This window comes from Lycorma delicatula, chromosome 11 (genome assembly GCF_047948215.1).
Source record: "Lycorma delicatula isolate Av1 chromosome 11, ASM4794821v1, whole genome shotgun sequence".
Taxonomy (NCBI): Eukaryota; Metazoa; Arthropoda; class Insecta; order Hemiptera; family Fulgoridae; genus Lycorma; species Lycorma delicatula.
The window spans coordinates 13,198,410-13,224,906 of NC_134465.1; the positions used below are offsets into that span (position 1 = coordinate 13,198,410).

General features: G+C 28.0%; 2 protein-coding genes across 5 annotated transcripts; one reads left to right on the top strand and one right to left on the bottom strand.

Moving 5' to 3' along the window:
• Positions 1 to 8,741: 8,741 nt before the first annotated feature.
• On the bottom strand, positions 8,742 to 12,339 carry LOC142332578 (RNA-binding protein squid-like). Its single transcript, XM_075379078.1, has 2 exons — positions 12,201 to 12,339; positions 8,742 to 10,328 (listed from the first exon to the last, which is right to left on the bottom strand). The coding sequence occupies exons 1-2, from the start codon at positions 12,204 to 12,206 to the stop codon at positions 9,507 to 9,509; spliced, it is 828 nt and encodes a 275-aa protein (XP_075235193.1). The 5' UTR covers positions 12,207 to 12,339; the 3' UTR covers positions 8,742 to 9,506.
• On the top strand, positions 10,739 to 24,932 carry LOC142332577 (uncharacterized). Of its 4 annotated transcripts, none has more exons than XM_075379072.1 (5): positions 10,739 to 11,055; positions 12,724 to 13,114; positions 17,355 to 17,593; positions 22,106 to 22,314; positions 24,608 to 24,932. In XM_075379072.1, the coding sequence occupies exons 1-5, from the start codon at positions 10,858 to 10,860 to the stop codon at positions 24,915 to 24,917; spliced, it is 1,347 nt and encodes a 448-aa protein (XP_075235187.1). In that variant the 5' UTR covers positions 10,739 to 10,857; the 3' UTR covers positions 24,918 to 24,932. The 4 variants fall into 4 exon arrangements, with proteins under 4 accessions (XP_075235187.1, XP_075235189.1, XP_075235188.1 ...); XM_075379074.1 differs by having other exon boundaries at positions 12,764 to 13,114; XM_075379073.1 differs by lacking the exon at positions 10,739 to 11,055 and adding an exon at positions 11,270 to 11,413.
• Positions 24,933 to 26,497: the final 1,565 nt, after the last annotated feature.

Genomic DNA, 26,497 nt, shown 5'->3' on the forward strand with positions numbered 1-26,497 from the left:
TTTATTGTTCAGAAAATCAGAGCATTAAAAAATAAATTAAAGCTGGCTTGTCTGTGATTTGAAAGTTGAATTGTAAAGTTGGGTGACAGCTTCCCTTTTTGAGGACTGGTTTGGTCTTCACTTCATACCTGAAGTCGAACTTTATTGCCAATCTAAACAGATCCCACTTAAAGTGATGCTGTTAATCGACAATGCACCAGGTCATCCTCCGGCTACTTAAACTAATTTCAACCCACACGTAAGAGTAATATTTTTGCCACCAAATACCAGCTTGCTTCAACCGATGGACCAGGCAGTCATCAAAACATTCAAAGCTTATAACACCAGACAATCATTTGTGCATTTGGAATCATTGTTTTGAGACAAAACAATGAGCTGTCTGTTACACTTCTGGAAAAAATTCAATATTTTAGATGCCATGAGAATCATTAGACAATCTTGGAATGGAATTTCACAAAACACTTTAAATGGCATATGGAAATACCTGTGTCCATTTTTTTCACCACTGAAACTCAGGTGGAATCAGCGCCAGAGCCTGATTAAATTGGTAATGTGATTGAAGTTGTCGATCTTGCCAGACAAATAAATTTAGAAGTTGATAGTGATGATGTTCAAGAACTGCTGGATTCACACAAACATGAGCTGACAACTGATGAGCTCATAGAAATGCCTGATCAACAGACATTGAAGAATCTCATTCTTTAGACCTAGTTCAATTAGAAGATTAAATGACGATTGGAAACTAGACAGAAGGCCTCAGTTCAATTGAAAAGGGGTTACAAATTTTGGAAAACATATACTCCAAAAGAGCACATTTCTGCTACCAAACAAGGAAATATTATTAGCATGCTAAGAAGAAATTTGTGATGAGAAGTCGTTGATATGTCAGATAACATTGAATTTATGAAGCCTTCTACATCAAAATAACTATGGTTTACGTTTTTGCGATTCATAATATGTAATATAATTTGTTTTTAAGTATTGTATCATCTAAGATTTTATTTTACACATCTTTCTCCTAAATTATTGTTTTCTTTAGTTTTTGATCCCAATTAAACATAACTTGTATGCATTTATAATGCAAAATTGTACCCCGATTTACTTGATTAATCAACTTGATTCACCCAAGTACAGAATTAAGAAATATCTTACCTTATTTTGTTGTTTTTCTACAAGAGTACTTTCGCGGGATCCCCCATCATCAGCTGTATGTAAAAAAACATTTTGTATAATTACAATAAAACATGAAAAATATTAAGAGATTAAAATATAAACACATATGCTGGCCACATGCATGTTACCCGATTGACTCTTTATTCTAATTTTATCGTATCGTATTTTAATCTTTTAAATTTTCAATTTTTAATTCTAATTTTAATAGTTTAATATTTTTAACTGTAAAAAGTTTTTTACATACAACTGATTATGTGGGATACCACGAAAGTGCTCTTGTAGAAAAACAATAAAATAAGTTATCATATTTCTTAATTTTGTACTTGGGTGCATCAAGTTGATTTACATTATATATTTATTAGTACAAAAATGATATGGGTCTTGAAAGGGATGATTTTAGAAAAATAATAGTATTGAAATATTTTAATTTTAATTTTTTGCACTTGAAATTTTTACTTTATGATTTAATATTGTAAGATTTACCATGAGTCAAACATCGTAATGACTTCTAATATTGAAAGGCTTATGTGAAGTTGTGATATTACTGCAGCCTAAATATAACCAATTTACAGCACATGTTCTTAATCTTGTACCATTGTACTTTTTTTATTAAATTGTGTTACTATTTAAAACAAAAGTAATTTTTTTAAATAGTTCAAAGATCACCATTAATTAATAATTTTATTAAGTTATAGCATAAATTTACAAATAAATACGTTAGGAGCATTTGTAGTAACAAGTGATTTTTCCAGGGTCAACAAGTTCTAATGGTACGTCTATTTCGGACAGTAACTTGGAGAATACTAATATTATGAGAAAGTTGATAGAGTTGAGGATCAGAGTTGTAATAATGGGCTTACTTCGAATGAGACCTTGAGACACATTGGACACACTCAAGACCTTGGATAATACTGCCCTATTAGAGATAATTGAAGGCAAGTGACATTAAATTACTTTATACATCAATACAAAATTACTATACAGTTTTAACAAAGAATATTAAGAAAATCTGGTATAGAAGTTTAGCAATTAGTAACAAAGTTTTGTCTTTATTGCATTGAATGATGAAAATGAGATGTAACCTCTTCACACTACCGATTCATATTCTGTACCAGGATCAAGTTCTGAATCATTGTCAGAGCTTTCAGATGACACAGAAGCTGATTTTGATTTAACAAGTTCTGAATTAACGGAAAGTAACACTCAAAAAAAAGAAGCAGAAGACACAATCTAGTCAACGATCAAACTTCAGATAAAATTAAATCTAGAGAGGCAAGCATTACCTGCACATTGGAAAAAGAATAGAATAAAATTCAATCTTACAAAAAAAAAATACCACCATGCCAGATTGATAAATGTGTGCTCCTTGCAGTATACAAGTCAGTTTCAATGCAGCAATAAATTTACCGATGGTGATTTAACATATACAGGCCCTGGCTGATGTTAATAATCAAAGATACTTTATTTCAGTAGCGTGCTTGAAATCTGCCCAAAACGTAGGAACTTTTATACAAAAACCTGAATAGCATTTGCACAAACCTAATACTGCATTTCATTTTATTAACTCAAAGAAGGTATGTTGTGTATGCAAACATTTATTCACAGCCCCATTAGGAATCACAAATAGATATATTTGTATGATTTTGGTCAAGAAAAAATGGCGTTTTGAGGATGATTGTACAGGAAAACATAAAAATAAGAAAAATACAAAGTGAAATAAAAAAAAAGATACTTGTACCTATCTCTAAAATAACAACAACAAAAAGTCACTATGTTAGAGGATGCACTGAAAAACAATTGCTGGATGGTACAGGGCCTATAAGGATGAATGTGAGAAAGAAGGAAAGTCTTACGGAAATTTAACAAAGTCCAAAAAAAACAGTGTAATATTTATGTAGCTTATGAAAATACAGAACGAGAAAGGCAAAAATGACTTGCAAATATCATATCAGATTCATGAAGAGGAGGAAAGATTAAGCCGACAGGGAAAATTATATGACAAGAACAAAATTAATAGTTTATATTAAAGTGGCTTGTTTTGATCTGCAAGCTGTATTACAGTCTCCTAGAGACAAAATTTCATCTTAATATTTATTACAAGTCTAAATTATCAATATAAATTTACAATCTGAGTTAAACAGCAAAAGAAATAAATGGTGATATTCACAACTTTATATGACATGACAGGGAGGGAAGAACAGAAGCAATAGAAACAGGTTCATGCTTGCATTATTTCTTAAAATATGGCAGAAAAAGTTTTATTTCTAAAAACATAGCAAAAAAAGGTGAATCAGAAGTTTTTGTAGTTATTTACTTTAACTGCTGTGGACAACAAAATAATAAATATATATTTCTGTGTGCTGTGGCAAATTGTAAAATAAAAATTTTTCACAAATTTCAAAATGAAGGAGATGCAGTGCATTCAATAACTGAAGGGGAAAAACCGTTAAACTATTGTTAAGGTCTGGACCAATGTATACTTAATATCAGTTGGTATATAATACACCAGCTCAATATGCAACACTAATAAGGATAGCAAAAATATCTGGAAATCCTATTAAATGAAATGAAATGTAAAAAGATTGTATTTTAAGATCTGAAATGGACTGTACAAGTTTAAATTTCAACAAAAATACAGAAGGTAATTCTTTTAAATTCGTTAATATTTCAGTATTAAAAACTGAAAGTATGGTACATACTTTCTCATATAAACTATCCTACAAAAGTATTTGTATATCTAATTTAATACCAAAGTGTCATGCCAGCTTTTAAAACGCACTGCAACATTCTCAGTAATTTACGTTATTACCTACCAGATTCCAATTAACGTGATCAAAAATTTTGATCATTTTAAAACTGCCAAATATTATTTGCCCTTGTTTTTGTTTCCATTTTTTCTCAATTATAAAAAAAAAAATTGTTTTGGTTCATTTGAAGTTAATTTGAATTCAAAATCTGTTTAATTCGTTTTGTGTTATGCATCACTGTAAAATTTTTTTTCTAAAAAATTTACAAATTATTTAATAACAAGCACAATTTTTCCAGATTACTGTTCATTTCTAAAATATTTTTTATAATAAAAATATATTTTTGAAGGTAAAATAGTACTTCATTTAATGGTCTATTAGTTAGAACTTCATAAATTAGTTGCAAGAATGGAGTGAGTAGCTGTGGCACAACTCAGAAAGGGGTTGTTTCTTTTGGTAAAATGCAATAAAATTCACAATTTTTTTTTTAAATAAAAAATTACCTTATACTTGTGAAGGTGTTTGTTTTACCAGAAATGTAAAACAAAGTTTGAAACTAAATCCAAACGGGTGGAAAAAAATATTTAAAAAATCAAACTTTGTTATTTTCATTCTTGAAAAGTACTTTTAATGAATTGTGCCACTATTGCTGCCATGAGCGATAAAAAAAAATATATAATTTGCAAAAAAAAATTATTTATATGTAATTTACGTCAAAGAAATGAAATTTAATTAAGCAAATACTTCATTTCTTTGACACAAAAAACTGATTTTTATCATTTCACTTAAAATATTTTCTACTGTACAATCACAGATTAATAATTAAATCAACAATTATCCAAATATATACATTATATAGCATTTCTTATTGTATTAGTTCCAAAACCTATAGTAATTTATCGTTAAAAAATTAAATACCTGAATCTGTCTCCCAAGAGTAATAATATCCAATATTAATTAAAGATAAAAATCCATAATCATTCTATAAAACTGAGAATTGTGTGGAATTATGTGATAATGTGAAAATTTAACAAAAAGAAAAATGAAATATTTTATTAATAAATAGAACTTTACCCAATACTCTGGGTAAAAATGTTTAACTATGTTTAATTCAATGCATAATTACTCTACTAATAACACAAAACAATTATTTGTAAACTAATGGAAAACTTTGTAATTATAATTATACAAAAAAAAATTACTAAAATTAATTCTACAAATATATTGTATATGGAAGAATTGCAATATTTTAAAACAAATTGACCGGTTAACATCATATTGAATAATTGTGTGTGCTCTTTGAATCAACATATAATGAGCATTTACGCTAATTTTTATTAAAAGATAAATTACATTATAATTTACAAAAGCTGAAGGGGTGGCATTAATACTTTATATACACTAGTCATCATCAATTTAAAATATAATTAATCATTAACGTGAAATGTTATTTGTAAATACAAATTATCAAGAATTTTTTATATTTTCTTAAATAAAAAATATGATAAATTAAAGGGTAATTAGTGAATAATTTTATCGTTGATAATAATAAAAAAAATAAATAATCTTTTTATTTTATATGACAATGCTGAAAATATTTTTATTAATTAATTTCTTTGGCAGCATTATATCTCCGAAACTAACTTAAAATACAAATATTAACCGATGGTAAGCAACAAACATTGAAGCAATATCATTGCACCTAAAATTGGAATTATATAATGCTGAAAATTATAAAGCATGACTTTGCTATGAGCACCAAACTAAGCTGCTCACACCTTCATTAAGAACATATTATTTTCCATATAAATCATGTAAACTTGATCGATACTAGCATTGTGCTATAATCTAATGCAGTATAAAAACAGGTTTTTACAAAAAAAAAAAAAAAAAAAAAAAAATTTTCTATAACAGTAAAATCACTACCATTACACTGGTTAGAATTTGGTAACAAGACGTTTCAAAACACAAAAATAAAAATTAAATATAAAATTACTTGCTACTGTAACATCATATTCACACTAATTATTACTGTAAGAATTTCTAATCTAACATTTTTAACTGCCTATTAATATTACATAGCTTACTAATTAAATGGAATATTAAATAACTACTTCTACAAGACTTGTAAGACACGAAAATAAATTCTTAGTAATATAATAAAAAACCCACACATTAACATGTTACAATAATAATTCACATATAAATACAATAAACAATATTTTTAATACAATCTTTTAAATAGTACATTATATTACATAATTTTTAAATAACTTACTGTTAATAATTATTAATTTGTACTTAAAAATTATTCTGTATTTTTTTATTTATATATTTTTTGTACTATATTAGATTTATGTGTTAAAATAAATAAAAATTGTTAATGCATTAGATTTTTTTACAGTTATATATAGAATAAATTATTGACCCTTCAGTACAATATGACATATATTTACACATAAGCATAACAAATAAAGTATTGGCCACAAATAAAGTTATTTTGTATGGCCACACATTTCATTTCTAGAGGTCTTCACTTTTTAAACACCACATTTTATACTACAGATTCTACAAAAAATTATCCCAGATAATGTTTACATTCTGCTAATTAAAATTTACAGTTTCTTTTTATTTTTGTAAGCGATTAAAATAAACATCTATACAGTACTGAGAATATATTACAGTTAAAATTGTGTAACTGAATTATAACATCGTATGAATCTCAGGTTAAACTAACAGATAATATGCCGATAGAAAAACACCTAATCAGAAACTGATTAAGCTCAAATTGCAAAATAAAAGTGATTCTAACAAATTAAAAGTGAATCAGAAAAGTAGACAAAATGCAGAACATATGTTAAATATGGACTTTAATTAGAAAACAGTTGCACCACAGAAGAATAAAAAATCTGTCAACATAAATTTTGAAGCAGATTTGTGTATTATTTCCTACACACACACACACACACACACACACATACACACAAAGAAAAAAATGGGATAGATAAGATTTCTAAAACAAAAGTATGACAGAAGAATAAATATTACATTAATAAATAAGTCTAAAATATTTCTGATAACAAAAATTTCTTAAGTCACTTAATACAAAAATTATATAAATAATAGAAAAAACTACGTTTATATACAAGCTAATAAATTTCCAGCGCAACAGTTGTTCATTATAAAATTATCAGCTTAGAACATCCATTTATTCACCTTGTCTATATACAATGTACGCACATTTTTTCCATTAAACTAAATATTCCCAGCACAACAGCAATTTACAAGATATTAAAAAATAATGGTGCCTGCATATAATTGATGAGAGTACAACAGCACTTATAAAGAGAAATGTATTGATATTTAAAATATTCATTAATGAAGGACATAAAGGATATGTCATGGTGGGTGCACTTTCCACCATTTAATTGACATACAAATGATTGGTATACAAATATTGGTCAACCAATATCAAAGTATAAAACAACACAAAGCATTGCAAAAATTTTTGTTATGTAAAAGAAGAATTGTTTTTTATAGTTCATTTTAAAGAGAGAAACTTTTTACGTGTAGCATCTGGTAGAGGTTTGTTCTTGTGGTTAAGGAATCTAAGACAGCAGTAAAGGGAAGACCTCTTCAAGTGATGTTAGTAAAACCACAACAGCTAGCTTTTGTTACGATTACAAGACCAAAATAATTATGACTGCATTTTCAACTGTAACATTAAAACCTTTAAACATTTTAAATGTTTATTATAAAAAAAGTGGTTAAATTTATTGGCACTACTCAAAATCTGGCTCAATATGATTAATTTATGAATAATAGTAAACTGATAAACTTTTAAACCGGTTATAAAAAGATTTAATGGTTTTGTTTTTTTAAAACAAGCCAAGGCACATATAAAATAGCTGAACTTTATATAAATTAAGAAAGTTTAAAACCGCACTGAAAATACTTATGTTACAAATACAAGATAGGATTAACAACTAAATTATTACTAATGAATTTGTAATAACATTTTGATAAATAATAATGAAAATAAAAGTAATTATATTCATATGTTGAATGTTTCAATATAGGTGAAATTTGGAATGGTATAAATAATACATAAAAATAAAAAATTACATAAAATAGTACAAAAAAAGTTAAGTATTATTCAACAAAGTATTAACTTTTAATTAAAAAACATTAGTAATTCAGAAAACTATAGTAAAATAATAATATTGAATAACAGTAAAAATTAAATCCATGTGGGTAAATTTCTTAAAGAAAAAAGTAAGTAAATTTAGCAATAAGACAAACTTAAAAAACTGTAATGACAAAAAAATAATCACAGGTAAAATTAATTACATGATCTTCAAAATAAATGTTATAAAAATCACTATTAAGTTCATAAAACTTGATTAGTAATAACCTACCTGATAAAAAATAAAATACATTGGCAGTGTAAATGGCAGGAAGGTAAACAGTAATTTAGTAATTATAATTATTTTAATCTTTTAAAATTGTATAAGAAAAATATGGCATGAATATGAAATCTCCAATTCAGCGGCATTAGCTATTAAGTCACCAAATTATACAGTGTGAAAATTCACGATGAATTTAAGATTGGCAGCACATGTAAGAAAATTTAATAATCAAACTGTTAATACTTACATCAAAATACGTTTACTGTTTTTAACTTAACAAAATTAAAAAAAATAAATAAATAGAAAATACATACATTACAGATTATACAGTAGATCCCAGTTACTTCTATGTAAAGGAAAAAATTATATCATAACAAGAAGTCTGGCAACTATTGAAAAAAAAAAAACAAAAAAAACTAAACAGCATTTATATTATGTAAAATAAATATTAAGTACGTAATTAAAAACACACATACATAAGACTTGCATAAACCATGATGAAAAGTGTAACTGGGATTCACAGTACTCAAGACAAAAAAGTAAAATCAAAAATAGTCTTAATTCCAAAACAATTTTAATAACAAATTTAAAGCAATTCCAAAATATACTCATATAAATCAAACAGTGTTTATTAAGTTACATACAAATAATTAAAATTAAAAACATAAAAATTTGCAATTGCTTTAATCATTAAACATCTGGCTTAGAGATCTACTTCATTATTATAATTACAGAATCTCATTCAATTTTGAACTTGAAAATAATATACTTTCCAACTAAAATTCATTATAAATAAAATATTTATGAACTGCATCCAACAAACTACTACCATTAAATGCTAACAACTGGTAAAAAATGTTAGGAGATATCTTAACTTTATATCTTAACAATAACAAATTTAGAAGAGTACTTGTTGAAAATTGCAATCACTAATAATAGTGATCATAGTAACTATAATTTCATGAAGGGCTTATGTACACACTTTATATACCGTATTACAAAATGGCATGTTTTTGTTTGTTTACTGTTTAAACTACACAAATATTAACCTAAACATAATAAAAACTACGCTACTACACAAAATATCAAATACATACATCATACCAATACTGTTAAAAGTATTTTCTTTTTTTTAACCTATACATAAATAAATATATATTTAGAAAACAAGGAACATTTAATATGGCTGATGCCGTTGATATTGGTTTTCACGGAATTTTCCACCTCCAGCACCAGTAGGAGCACTACCACTAACTACACCATATCCCCCTTGAAACCCATAGCCATTTCCACCATAAGGTCCATAACCATAATCCGCATATCCACCATAATAATTTTCATAACCGTCATAGCCATAACCACCAGTGTAGGCTGCTTGTGGATAGCCTTGCTGACCAAAACCATAAACTGGGTACATAACTTTCCCACTTCGGAAACCAGTTCCCATTGTCTCTGGGTTAAATATAACTTTCTTTACATCTACGTTTTTACCATTAATTGTTTGTTTAGGAGATTTCAATACTTTATAAACAATATCTTTACTTTCAAAGGTGATAAAACAAAAGCCTTTCCTTTGTTTTTTCTTTTTGTCCATAGGAGCTTGGTATTCAACAATACTACCAAACTGTGAAAAATAATCTTGTACTATTGAATCTGTCATTTCTGGTGTAAGTCCACCAACAAAAATTTTACAATTTAATGGTAACTGTTTTTTTGTCACCTTTTTTGGATCAATCTTTTTGCTACCGATGTAGTGTGTACCAGCAGATAACAATTCATCGATAACCTTTGAATTTTTAAAAGTTACAAAAGCAAAACCTCTCGATTGTCCAGTATACTGATCTACCTTAATGTTAACACTTTCAACCTCACCGTATTTGCTGAAGTAATCTTTCACATCTTTTTCAGTCAGGTTGCGTCCAAGACCGCCAACAAACAATTTTCTGTCATCATCATGTCCGGGTCCAGAACCATTAGTTTGTCCAGCCATTATCAATACCTAATTAATTTAAATATAAGTATTATCACAAGGGTTCTTAATTTAAAATATAATATATTAAAATACTAAGAAACTATTATAAATATCAAACCGGCAACAAAACAAACAACCCAAGCTAAAATGGCGGTAACCCACGCAATCTCCTCAAATGAACAGGGATACAAAATAACGCGTTCTTACATAGAGATTAGCGTAAAAAGATAATTTTTTTATTGTAAAAGAGACCTTACACTAATAAAAATGTGATTTACCTAAATTTTGTTTATGTAAAAAAATTATTGAGGCGATTCAATTTAATTTCTACAAAATTATAACATTTCCATATGTAATTAAATTTCTAACAAAATAAGAATGTTCGCGTAATACGTTTTTTCCTTGTATGGAATATTTTATCAAAAAGTAGGCATTCTTTGATTACGTAGTATTTTCTTTTTGTCACTACTAAATTGCAGTAATGCGAGGTGTGTTAAACGGGTAGTTAGTTGGCTGCATACAATTGCATAAAAAATTCATTAGATATGAAGTTATTATGTGTTCTATTAAATATAATCGAACTGAAGTAGTAATGGATAATCCTTTGTGTAGTATTATTTCAAATTGGGGGAAATGGGCATTTTCTACAGAAGCCAAAGATTGCATGAAAAAAAAAAATTTCGGTAATGAAGGGAGTAATGAATTACCTCTAACTTGGCAGTTGTTATTATCTCATTTACCTGAAATTAAAAAGGTATGTGCCAAGATATGTCGCAGTATCTAAGTTACTGTTATGAATCTGTTTATATAATTCATATATCTTAAATTATTACTGGTTTGCTCTTTGTAAAGAGTGAATTCCTAACTTCAAATATATCGTAAATCAGACATTTAAATTATAAGTGATTTTGTACGTGTAGTACTGAATAAATATTTAAATCGGCGATATAAAAATTAGTCATAAAATTTGTTGACAGTATTCCAGCTTTCATTAGTAAATCTTCGAGTAATACGTATTTTGCGTTCTTAAATATTTTTTACAGCATTCAGGACCTTTTTAAACGCTGCTAGTACATTCGTTGTTTTTTTTAATGTTCCGTATAATAGATAATGTATGAAATACCAATTTATAAATTGAATCTGCTTTTGTCAAATTTAGGATTACTGTGAATTTCATGTTAAAGTATGGTTAGATGTTTTTTGTGTGTTCCGTTCACAATTTCATTTTGTGGTTGTCTTTGTTCATTTCTATGAGTGAATTGCAAAGTTTGATTCTTTTGCTATGTTTAGTTTATGTATATATTTTTTATATCTGTGGGTGAATGTGTATGCATACACAAGTTGGTGTTATCAGTATTATTAATTTGATGACTGTGTATTTCATACTTTTGACTAACTTGCCTATTATTTTGTATCGCTTGTCAACTGTCATAATTGTGTGTAGGTATTCTGATTTTTTGTGTGTCATGTAGAATACTGCCTGTAACCAGGCAGGTGGGTGGGTAACCTTTAATCTGTGCCAAATATTTTATTATAGATTTATTCTTTGCAGTTTCCTAAAAAGGTAAATCTGTTTTTCTAATAAAGGTAAATATGTTGTAAAACATGTCAGCTGTTATGGATTTTCTGTATCTAAATGTGTGTGTTTATTTATTTTGGATATGGTTGGTCAGAGAAGTAATTTGATGTGTTCACATTATGCAGTGAAAATTAACCCTTTTTTTGCTTCAACCTAAATACATTTCATCATAATAGAATTTAAGTTATTGAATACATTATACAGTCCATAATTTGGTTTTAAAATTTCTGTATAACCATATAAATTGTTATTGTTAAAATAATATTTACTATTGTCATTTCTGCTAAGATCACCATAGTTTCTATGTTTAGTCTTCTTACCTTCATTCTTTTATCTGTAGTTGGTGCATTTCTGAACCACTCCTTTGTCAAAACTTATTTTACTGACAAAAATTTCTTTTAAAAGAATGTTAATCTTTATATTCCGTTTAGTCAATTCCCCTCCCTATATTTGACATCATACCTTATCTGGCCTTCTTGTTTACTTGGTTATACTTATCTTTTAATTTTATTTATCTATTTTCCTGTTTTTAGTAAATTGAGGTTCTTGAAAAGTTATCAGCTTCATTATTGATCTGTTCATTTATGATGATATTATTACTGCTTTTTAGTGTAAAGATTCCTAGATTTTCTAAAATCTTCCTTTAACACATTTGTGAATTAATTTTTTGATTCTTCCATTTTAATTGGTATAAAAAAAATAATAGAAGGACATATTTCATTAGACTCTCATTCCCTCTTCAGGGAATGAGTTTGATTATGGTAGTTTACATCTTGTCCAGTACCATACTATGTTTTATTCTATTATTGCACCTTGTAATTTTTAAAGTATTTTTATGTTCAGGAACAAAATGTTAGTGAAGAAGATGATGAATCGTTTTCAGATTCAACTCTGCCAATGGATGTTGATGAAGAAGAATGGGAAGATTTAAAGATTTATGCAATTAGAAACAAAAAATTACAACGCATACGTAGTGGGAAATCATGTACACTTCTTAAAAGTAACTTACATGATGAACCAAATGATCGATTACAGATTAGTAAAAAAAGTAATTTTTTAACTGCAAATATAAACAGTTGGTTTGATGGAAACAATTTACTTAATAGTGACAATATTCATTTAAAAATAGATGATGGTAGATGTAAAATGAACCCAAGGAAAACACAGCCAAATGATTGCAGTAGCATATTCAATGATATTTCAGATGTTGGTATAACTGCATTTAATATTTCTAGTAAGTAATGTAAATCGTTGTACAGTATTTATATATGTTATATTTTTACAATTTCAGAAAATATTAAATAGAGCAGACATCTTTACATGAATGATATTATGATGAAAATTACTTTTTTTCTTTTTTAATATAAAATTGCATTTAGTACAAGTCGAATGGGGCATAAATGATTGATTCGTATCTGGCTTAATTTTCTTGCAGACAACAGTACATAAATGCTGACTTCCTATTAAAATAATAAATGTTTCTTAATAACTTTAACTCTATAATAGTTAGTTATATTGTAAATGAAATGTTTTTTCTCAAACCAAATTAATTGTGTAAATTATGAAACTGTAAAATAAAAAAAAATCTGATGTCGATACTACATGACTTCCTTGTATGCCCATTAAATTATATGTACACATTTTTTTTTAAAATTAAAAGTACATAAAATGTTATTTCATTAATAACTATTTTTTCATATTTTTTTATTGCTATTATTTAATTATCATTTATTGTAAAAATGTTTCCACAATCAAAGGTTAATTAATTATTTTTTGGACACTTTTGGTCCACTGGATTGCAATCAAAAGGGGAGGTGCACAACTAAATGTTATACAACAGTCCTAAATCCAAAATTTGAACATCTAACGACTAATTGTTTTTTTGAGTTATGTACATATGTCAGTCACGCCGAAAAATGAATATCATTTCGAAAATGGATATTTCTGTTGAAATCTGAAAACAGAGATTTTACTTTGTACAAGGTAAAAATGTTAGTTATTTAAAATAAATCTAAAAAGATGTATATGGTATTTAAAATAAATGTTAGAAAATAGAAGTGATAAATGAAATTTTTTTTTTTTTGTCTTTAGTCATTTGACTAATTTGATGCAGCGCTCCAAGATCCCCTATCTAGTGCTAGTTGTTTCATTGCAATATACCACCCCTTACATCCTATATCCCAAACAATTTGTCTTACATATTGCAAATGTTGCCTGCCTGCACAATTTTTTCTTTCTACCTGTCCCTCCAATATTAAAGCGATTGTTCCAGGATGCCTTAAATATGTGGCCTATAAGTCTGTCACTTCTTTAACTATATATTTCCAGATGCTTCTTTCTTCATCAATTTGCCACAACACCTCTTCATTTGTCACTTTATTCACCCACCTGATTTTTAACATTCTCCTACAGCACCTCATTTCAAAACTTCGAATATTTTCTTCTCAGGTACTTTGATCGTCCAAGTTTCACTTTATAAAGCTACGCTTCAAACATATATACTTTCAAAAATGTTTTCCTGATGTTTAAATTAATTTTTGATGTAAACAAATTATATTTCTGAGTGAAGGCTCATTTCGCCTGTGCTATTGGGCATTTTATATCGCTACTGCTTCATCCAACTTAGTAATTCTATTTCCGAAATAACAAAATTTTTCTGCTTCCATAATCTTTTCTCTTCCTATTTTTAAATTCAGTGGTCCATCTTCGTTATTTTTACTACATTTCATTACTTTCGTTTTGTTCTTGTTTATTTTCTTGCGTAGGACTTCATGCCATTCGTTGTTTCTTCTAAATCCTTTTTACTCTCAGCTAGAATTACTATATCATTAGCAAATCATATCATCTAGGTCTTTTCACCTTGTACTGTTACTCCGGATCTAAATTGTTCTTTAATATCATTAATTGCTAGTTCTATATAAAGATTAAAAAGTAACGAGGATAGGCAACATCTTGTCAGAATCTTCTTATTATGGCTTCTTTCATATGTTCTTCAATTATTACTGTTGCTGTTTGGTTCCTATAAATGTTAGCAATCGTTCTATCTCTGTTTTTGAACCCTAATTTTTTTTTAATTCTGAACATTTTATTCCAGTCTACGTTGTCGAATGCCTTTTCTAGGTCTATAAATGCCAAGTATGTTCGTTTGTTTTTCTTTAATCTGCTTTCTACTATTAATCTGAGCCCTAAAATTGCTTTCCTTGTTCCTATACTTTTCCTGAAACCAAATTGGCCTTCCACTCCTCTCAATTCTTCTGTACAGAATTCTAGTATTCTATTTTGTGGCAATTCGCCAGACTCCATCCTTTTGATAACTTTTATTTAAACAAGTCCTGATAATTCGCCTTTCTGTTTTAAGTAATTTCTTCATTTTACTTTCATTCTTAATCTGAAAGATAGTCTCACAAGCACAAAGTGCTACCGGGACATTTTTTATGGTATGTTTACCAAGTTAGACTTTGTGCTCTTTTAATTTTAGTTATTCTGTTTTGCCATGTTTGTTTTTCCTTTAATCTGCAGTGAATGATTTTACCTAAGTATTTAAATTGTTCAACTATTTTTATTTCTTTATCATTAACTTTGATTTTGCTTATACAGAGGGAATCCATGCCCATTATTTCTGTCTTTTCATAAGAAATTTTCATGCTAATCCTTTGGGAAATTTTTTCTAGGCTGGTGATTTGTTTTTTAACCTCTTCAATTTTTAGTGCTAGTAAGGTCAAATCATCAGCAAATCCTATTATATTAGTTTTGATTGAATTTTTACATGTTTCTATTATTGCCTTAACAACATTTTCCTTTGCCAAATTTTAATTATGTAGTCCAGTAATATTAATAGCAGTGGGGAAAGTCCATCACCTTGTCTCTTCTTTATCGGGAAGGGTTCAGACATCACCCCTCTAAATTTAACCTTGGACTGTATATTTATTAATCTTAATTCTATATAATTTTCACCAATTTTGGGTGACGCCCATAATTACATAGGATTTCTAGCATAGCTGGTCTGTGATTATAATCATATACCTTTTTAAAGTCAATGAAAGTTATAAATAATTGCTTGTTATTTATTTTAAAGTTTTCCATTATTAATTTTAATGTAATCTGGTCTGCACAACTTCTACATGGCCTTATACACCCTTAATCCAGCAACAAAAAACAAGAACCATTGTCGACTTTGGTTGGTTATGTTAGATTTTAATTTATGTACCACAAATATTTCCTAAACTTTCCTGTATGCTCCATCTACTTTACAAATGTTCATTTCTCTTTCCACTTCACTTTTCTATAATCCACTCTTCTTTTGCTAGTTTGCACTTCTTGTTTATATTATTTCTTAATTGTCGATAGTTCCTTTTACTTTCTTCATCACTAGCATTCTTATATTTTCTACATTCGTACATCAGCTGCAATATATCTTCTGACATCCAAGGTTTTCTAACTGTTCTCTTTGTTCCACCTAAGTTTTATTTTGCTGATTTAAGAATGTCCTTTTTAATATTCTCCCATTCTTCTACCTTATCTTTTTTTATTCAGACCTCTTGTGATGTCCTCCTCAAAAATCTTCTTTACCTTCTCTTCCTCAAGCTTCTCTAAATTCCACCGATTCATCTGATACCTTTTCTTCAGGATTTTAAATGCCAATCTGCATTTCATTATTACTAAATTACGATCACTATCAATGTCTGCTCCAGGGTAATCTTTGCTTAACCATGATATGTATATCAGACACCTTGCAGTATCACCAGGTTTTTTCCATGTGTATATTCTTCTATTATGATTTTAAACTGGGTGTTGTCAATTATTAAATTATACTTCGTGCAAAACTCTATAAAAGTCGGTCCCCTCTTTCATTACTTTTGCCCTGCCCATATTCACTCCAATATTTCCTTCCTTGCCTTTTCCAATGCTTGCATTCCATTCTGCAATTATTATTAAATTTTCATCCCCTTTTATGTGATTAATATCTTCATCAATTTCTTTGTATACACACTACCTCATCATCATCATCATCATGGCCGCTTGTAGGCATATAGAGGTTAATCATCAGTTTAGGTTTTGATTTAATCCTTATTACAATGATTCTGTTGCTATGCATTTTGAAATACTCTCTTTCCTATCTTCTTGTTCATTATGAAACCTACTTCTGCCTGCCCTTTATTTAAAGCTGTGTTAATTATTATAAAATCACGTGACCAAAAGTCGTTTTCCTCTTCCCACTGAACCTTGCTAATTCCTACATCTACATTTAATCTATCCATTTCCCTCTTTAAATTTTCTAACCTATCAACCTTTTATAGATTTGTAACATTTTTGGTTCATTTGTAATATAATATACACCTTTTTAATAAGACCACAGAAGCTTTGACAGATTTCAAGAAAGTTTTGTTTTTATCTTAGTACTTTTATAACTTTTTAATTTATTAATTATTGATGTGTTTTATTTAAACAGTTTTTTTTATTTATTTTTGCAATAGGTCAGCAAACACGAAACGAGGGTAGCGTTGTTTCTTTACTGATAGAACTGTTAGAAAAAGAAGATCCAAACTTTGAAGAAGTATTTAATTTGTTAAATTCTCATGAAGTAACAAAACAACAATTAATATATGTTTGGTCTGAACTTACATTAAATACATCTCGATTATGTTTATGCTCAATATTAGCCAATGATAAATCAAAAAATGTATTTTTATGCCAAAAGTTATTACTTCCTTGGGTAATTTTTATATTTCTTATTATTTAAATAAGGTATTAGGAGTTTTAATAGTAAGGTAATATATTAAGCCAGAATCTAATGAATGTGAATAAAATTACAGCTCTGCTTGTTTCTAATATATATATATATGAAATAAAATCAATTCTTTTTTTTATTTGTCCATATTTTCCTCTGTACCCATCATGTCAAAGACAAAAGTATAACGCAGTTACACCAACTACCAACAGTACAGAATTCAATAATGCCTCGCCTTATGCTTATTGTTTTTCCATTTTAAGAGTGCTTTTGATGGTTTCCCTCATCATCAGTTAATAAAAACTTTTCAGTCAACATTAAAATTGTCGCATATTATAAAAACATGTAGTCAAAAAATTAAAATAAAATATTTCATGTGGTCAGTCGCACATATAGTACTGTACTAACATTACTTAAAATTTTATTTAATATAAAAATGTATTGTTATCTATGGCAGTTTTGATAAGAAAGTCATTATCAAACTGTCTGTACATAATCAAGTTAAACTTTTTTCTACACTTGTATGAATAATATTTTTTTAAATATTTAATTTTTTATTATCATCCTTTAATAATTTCCATTATTTTTAAATTTATATCAGAGTCAGTGATTGAATGTTTATTGATTATTAAATGGTCTGCAAGATTGCAGAAACCTAATTTGTTGTTTTTATAAGATCCTCTAATTTTAATTAGATCTAATGATCTGCAAACCTTGTTCTAAATGATCTACTAGTTTTCCCAATATTAATTCTCCAATCTTGCAGATCATTTAATAATCAATAAACATTCACAGACTCGGATACAAATTTAAAAATAATAGAAATTGTAAAAGGATGTAATAATAATAATAATAAAAAATTAAATATTTTAGAAAAATATGTATAGAAGTATAGACAGAAGTTTAACTTGATTAATGTATAGACAAGAGTTTGATAATGACTTATAAAAACTGCTGTAGATAACAACACATTTGTATAATTTATTAAATAAAATTTTAAATAATGTTAGTACAGTACTGTATGTGTGGCCAGCCCCACATGAAATATTTTATAATTTTTTGATTACATATTTTTATAATATGCGACAATTTTAATGTTTTTGAGTTTAATGTGCGGTTTTGAAAAGTTTTTATTATTATGATGAGGGAAATCCTCAAAAGCACTATTAAAATGGAAAAACAGTAAGGATAAGGTGAGAGATATTATTGAATTCTGTACTGTTGGTGGAAAACTGTTATACTTTTGTCTTTGATATATATATTTTTTTTATTTTGAGAATTCAAGTAATTCATTAACATACTGACTGCTGTGGTACTAAAATTTAATATTAAATGAAATTTAAACCACCAAAACACAATAAATAGATAAGATAAACTTACAATCTTAATTCCAAGAATTTAGTTTTACGAGATCCTGCATTTTCATTTGGTATTTAATTCTATAATTTTATTAAAATAAATAAGTTTTAATAATTTTTGAATTTGTTGAAAATTTTAGTTTTATAAATTTTGAAATTATGGATGAATACACAAATTCTGTAGTCTAGTAATGGAACGGTTTATTCCAACAAGATGGCGCCACAGTGCACATAGCTAACAGGTTAATAACTTTCTTACAAAATGTCTTTGGTGAACAATTCATTTCGAAGGATTTGTGGTCTGTATGATTGCCCAATCTGACTCCTCTATATTAATTTCTATGGGGGACAGAGAAACAAGCAGTGTATCGTAACAGACCATGCAAGATTGACAAACTAAAAACTGCAATAATGGCTATGTACAAGACATTCCAGTATATCTGCTGCTCAGAGTGTTTGAAAACAAATTGAAACACGTGCAGTGTTGTATTGATGTTGGAGAAGGTCATTTTCAACACTTTTTATAAACTATTCCGGTTGTTGTAATATCAGTTTCTATAAAATAATGAAATAAAAATACTAAGTAATAATTTTCTGAATGGACTATATTACTCTACAAAATAAAAATTTATATTGTATATTATTTCTTCAAAATTTTAGCAGTATTTGATATTAAGGAACTAGGTCTATATTTTGAAACATTGTGTTATTATCTCCAGATTTGTAAATAAGAACCACTTCAGCATTTTTTTAGCGCGTCTGGTCAAACAGCTTGCTCAGTACATAGATTAATTATATACATTACATTACATTAATTATATATATATTATGGACACAAATTATTTTCAGTATGTTGGTGTTTCTCATTAATTTCTTATCTTTTTTTGTATACTAGTATATATAATTTTGTTTATTGATATATCTGTCAAAAATTAAATGTATTTAATCTGAATATTCAAGTACATAACTGAACCACATGCAAGTTGACAATAAATTTCCATGATATGAAGGTCAATCAAATATGAATCGGAATCTTGATTTTAACATTTGTTAGTGCAGGATTAAAATACAAAACATATTTACTGTTTTTCTACTTAGTCTCCCTAAAATTCTACAAATTGTCCTAATGTATGGGAAGCTCTTCTTCGTAAAAGGTTTGAGGATATGTCAAGGGCCAATTGCGCCTAAACTCCTCTAGTTCATTATCGATGCCCTTCAGTGACCAAACAAAAAGAAATCACAGAAGATAAATCTGAACCGTATAAGGGATGTTCTAAGGTTACCCAGTTTTTTGGAGTGGTAACGGCTATATGAGGCCTGATGTCATGAAGGAGACTTGGATCTCTGATTGTGCCTTTTGTTCCTATAAAAAGCAATTTTCACATTGGCCAACAGCTGGCAGAAGTACACAGCATTTACAGTATAACATTCATGGAGAAAATAAACAAGACTTTCCAGTCCCAAAAGACAGATGCAAGGATTTCAACAATTGACAGGTGTGTTTTTGCCTTTACAGGACAACGATTTCCCCTCTTATGCCACTCCATACTTGTCGATGACACACATAGTGATGGAGACATAATTATTGTGCAAAATGTTACTCACCTCTTATTAAAATCAATTCAGATTCCTTCGGAAAATTTTTTGTCAAGCCTGTTTGATTATTTTACCCAAAGAAATTTCTCTCTCTCTCTCTCTATGTATATATATAATATAGAATGCAACAAAAAAGTGGTACTCATTTTCAGATTCTATTTATCAAAATGAACAAAAAGTGGTAATTCCTGTTAATTTTTATTCTTCCTGTCATTTTGTTTTTTAAATCATTTCTCAAGATTAAACAGAGGACTGTATTGAAACATGTTTAACTTCTAAGTATAAATAACTATTTTGAAAAAGTAAAACGCAGAAAGATTGATATCAAAATAATTAAACTAATAATCAGTCATTTTCAAAATTAAAAAAAAAAAACACTGAAAAGAATGAAAATAACTGATTAGTACTACTACCCCTGTACAACAACTATTACAGCTGGTCAAATTTACAACTATATTAATAAATGTAATTTATATACACTTTTTTATTGCTGTTGGAGATAAAATCTAGCTGAAAATTATCTTGTAAATTTTCTACAATAACTCTGTTATTCATACTGATTTTCAAAAATATGGTGCTATTTTGTTTACTATGAAAAGGCTTAATATTTTACTTACCTGATAAAACTAATGATTAGCTTTAAATGATTAAAATTGATATGGCTGTCATTTTGGATATTATCATTCTTTCTCCCTTCAAGCTTGATAAAATTTTTTTTTTTAACTCATAAAACATTTATTGTTATCTTTTATAAGTAGAATGTAAGAATGAAGCACCAGGTATATTTTTTGTTACTCCTATATATATATATATATATATATATATATATATATATATATATATATATATATATATATGAACAAGTTTGCAGTATTTCTACTTTTCATGATAGCTGGCAGTTGTTAGAACATATGTATCTTAAAACAGTTTCTATTCATATCAGTTTCATGTTGTATCTGTAAAACATAACTAATACTGATATCATCACCTATCAATAACATGCTAGTCATACTGAAAATTATATCTATTATCATATAAAAACATAAAATGAAACTAAAAGTAGAAAAGAAAAAGTAATACTTTGTTATGGAATTAAAAAATATTAAAAATAAAAAAAAAAATCAATAAAACCTCTTATATAATTGTATAAAAATTAAAATAGTACTCCTAGTTGGATTGTCAGTAATTGTTACGTAGTAGCACTATACTGTAAACCCAATAACAACCTTTAAATTTATAATTGATCTGCCTAGCGGTGTTCACTATTGTCAAGATGTCACTATTAACACAAAAAGTAAGCTGGAATTTCCTCTTCAAAGTTAATAATTACCTAAAATGATACATACACGTTTATCGATTACTGTAATTATTCATGTTTAAAATTAAACTGGTCTGATTTTAAACCATCATACCATACCAACAATTATGCATGCCATACAGGAACATCGTATATTTCATTACAAGTATAGTTAAAATTCTAATTTCATAAAAGTACAAATTTTCAAATAAATATTTAAATACAGTTATTTTCATTTTGTTTCAGTTTGATGATCAAACAGCACAGATACGTGAAATTGTACAAAAGGTATCGGATTTTTTACCAAAATTTTCAGATGTTGCTGTTAAAAATTTAATTTTACCTATATTTAATAATGCAACTGAGTGTAATAATAATCCATTTAGAAAAGATATATATTTACTGCAAGATATAATGTCTAAACTTGGACCTCAATATTGGACATTATTATTTAAGTAAGTATAAATAAATTTTAAGCGATTTTTTTTTTTTTTTTTTTATTTTTTTTTTTTTGTTTTACACAAACCTTATAGTTTGTGTAACTAATTTAAAAAAAAATTATTTTATAAAAATTTATACATTTGTTAAATATTTTACAATGTAAACTTTTGCATATGTGTAATTTATAAAAATATGTAAAGAAAACATTTTCTGTGAATAATTTGGATATAGCCAAAATAGAATTTGAAGAAAGTAGTTATAAATTAACTGAAAACAATAAAAAGTACACAGTAGAATTTTGATTTTTGCAGTATACAAAGTTTTCAATTTTAATTTAATAAATGTAACTTTAATAAGCGTTTTAAATAAATGAATGCTGGAAGTAGAAACTGGATCATCATATTTTGACAGAGGCTCATTAAATATATTTTTCAAGCATTTTAATACAAACCTAACAAAAAAACGCATGATTATTATTATCATGCGTTTCAAAATGAATATCAGGGTTTTAAAGCTTTAATATTTCTCAAGTTTCATGTACATTGATTAATTATACATGAAATGAAAGAGGAACTCTACAGTTTTAGTTATGTTGTGCAAGCTTATAAACCGTTTCCTATACCTTCTGCTTGAAAGCAGCTAATGGCAAAGATGGTGACCCCTCCCCCCACAGAAAGCATTTTTTTTTAACCTCAGAGACCACCATCTCTGGTATGAAGTAATACGTAACGTATTACTTCAGAGAATGAGATGAATGACAATTTTGTAGTGTGTGAAAGTGCCACTCCTGATTCATACCTAGGACCTACGGATGAAAGCTGAGACACTACCGCTTGTGCCATGGAGGCCGGCTGTGTTTTTTAGTTAGCAAAGTGTGAATTATACTGTTCAATGTGCGCTCGGTTTCTTTCATTGTGATCCTCCTGAGTGACAATAACATTTGTAGATGGTATAAACAATTTGAATCCACCAGCTGTATTTGTAAAGGGAAGAGAGTACAGGATGTCGGAGCGTGTCCAAAGACAATGTTGAATGTGTAAGAGAGCCTTTGTGCGCAGTCCTAGGAAATCCGTAAGGAAGGCTGGCCACAAATAAGCAGTTCCAGTGATGTCTGTGTGGAGAGTTTTAAGGAAATGTTTACAATTGGGTCGATATCATTTACAGCTTACAAGCTCTAAAGCCTACAGATTGTGGTTTGTGTGGTAGCTTTGCAAGCGAAATGATGTACCGTGACTATGAAGACTTTCTTTATTGTGTCGTATTCAGTGACGAATCGACTTTTCATGTTAATGGAAAAGTACACACTCATAATGTGCGTATCTGGGGATCAGAAAATCCTCATGAAATATTGCAGTGTGAACGAGACTCCCCAGAACTGAATGTTTTGTTTTTGCTTTAACTGCAATATGAACCACAGAACTTTATTTGGAAAAAAGACGGTGTGCCTCCTGACTGGCATTAACACTGTACATGATCGGTTGAATGAAATTCTCTTCAACTGCTGGGGACCACATAACACAGGGCTTATTTGCCATGGCCTCCACTTTCACCTGATCTGACCCCATGTGATTTTTTCTTTGGGGGTTCATAAAGGATCAAATATATATCTGCCACCATTACCAGCTGATCTATCTGATCTTAGGACAGGATTGAAGCAGCTACTGCATTAATTGCTCCAGACTTGCTGAGTATGGAATGAACTCTCCTATTGGCTGGATGTGTGCCGAAGTTAAATTTATGTGAATTATATAACTTCAAAATATTCATTTTGAAACACACAGTATTTGTCGGCAAAAGTTCTTATTAATACTGAATCGCTTTAATTGAACATAGAAACAAAGATGAACTCAAATTTAAAGCTTTGATATTGTATTAAATTTGTTTGATCATATTTCAAATAATGGTTCATGTATAGGCTTGCAATTCTTTTATTATGGACATCCAATTTTGAAATTGTTTGAAAATAAATCACAGCGATACAACACTGTTTTTTTTCAACATTCATTTATTCATAAATGTATAAATCTTTTAAAATCAATTATTCATAAAACAAAACAGAACCTAATACTAATCTATAAATATTAGTCTGCAAGTAGGATGTAGTTACGTGCCCCACTATTTGCCAATAATTTTATAGCCAGATATAAAACAGTAAAAACATAAGTTCATCATCACACTGTTGCTAGCCTCACATTTTCACCATATAAAATTCTTTTTTTATTATAAATAAAACCATAAACTTTATTGACATAGCAGCTGCAGCTTTAGTCTGTTTTACAAATGACTACAACCTTTTTTTTTTTTCAGAGAACTCCTTACTGATATGACTCTAGAAGAATGGAATATACCTTTCTTCAAGCTGATAATTGAATCTATGGATAATGATGGTGCAAACACCGATAATTTAAATAAATTATTGCATTTAATGAATTCAGTATTAAATGAATTTTCAAATAATAGAAATTTTGGATTATTAATTATTTCACTTATAAATAAAATTATTAAAACAGAAAATACTTCACTTGTAATTATAAAACAATTGACAAATATTGGAGAAAATTATAAAGGATCTATGCGTTTTAAAATAATGAATTCTATTAAAAAGATTCCTAAATGATATATTTTTTAGTCGTGTAAATAATTATATAATAAATTTTATATATATATATTTTTTTTAGTAATATTATTTGTATTTTTCCCTGATAACTAATATATAGTAAAGGTATTTGCTTTTTTACAGATTTGGATACTAGGTCATGGATACCAGTATTCTCTAACTATTAAAAATAATGCAATTATATAATTATTTATATTAATTATGTATATAAATATACATAATTATATAGTGAATGAAATATCTAGGCTTATCACTAAGTATAATAAAAAAAAAAAATTGAAATATATTATGTGATTTCATACATACAATTAATTGTGAGACAGACACATTCTGGGCAGTTTACATGTTATCGATTTCAACATGATGCAGCAATTATGCACTTTCTTATCAACATCATTCTAGTTTTAATAGTACTATAATAATGTTAAATAAAATACAAAAGAAAAAATCAAACTCGCTAATTGTCACCGGGCAATTTGATTTCATACAATAGCCTACACCTATAAGTTTATCCCTGAACCTTTCTCAGTTTTGGTACCCAGAGACTATGACATTAAAATGTCTTATGGATTAAAAGTTAGATGAAAGCAGGGAATCATAATACAATCTTCAAAATCAGAAATAATTCAACTTTATAAATTTTGATATTTGTTTAATTTTTTCTGTTGTTGAAGATCTAGTCCTTATTTATAATGTTTGAGTAAAAGTTTCTTTGTATTTTAATGCACAAGTAAAACAATTTAAATTTAAAATGAAGTTTCTTAAACCAAATATGTACTGTTTTGATTCATTACCTTTCGACATTTTTTCAATAAATACATAATCCCATCGCTATAGAACTTTTGTGTTTTCACATATAAGTGATTTTCACAGGCCTCTTTTGAAGCCAGCTTTATATAGTTAATGAGAGTTCTTTAGATACTAAAACAAATGTTAGTGTAATGGTGCAAGGTCAGGAGTATATCACAGATGTATCAAAATTTCCTGACCAATCTCTTTCAATTGTCAATAGGTCATCAAAGATGTATAGGGTCTGGCATTGTTGTGATGGAAGACGACACTTTTCCTACAGATTCATTCTGGTCGCTTCAATTCAATTGCTTGGCGTAATCTTTTAAGCTGTTGACAGTAGAGGGTAGAAGCTCATTGTAACAATCCCACCGCATACACAAAAAAATCACTTTTCTTGGCATCAGTCCTGGCCTTGCCCCACCATTTGCAGTGATTTAATTCATTAAATAAAATAATGAGTGATCAATCAACTTTCAGATGGTTTTAATTTGTTTAGATATAATTTCAATATGTAGAAATAGGTCTGGTCTTACATCACTAAGAAAATTTTGTCCTTCAACAAGAATATTTAAATGCATTCGAGGGGGGGCTCTGAATAGTAACTTTCCTACATTAAAGAGCTCTGAATAGTAATTATTTTATATTAGAGCCTCTCGACTGCATTTAAATATTTTTGTTGATGGGTTTTCTTATCGATGTAAGACCTGGTGAGATCTTAACATTAGACAACCTTAAATAGCTGCTATTTCTACAACATGAAAAATATATTTAAACAAATATAAACAAAA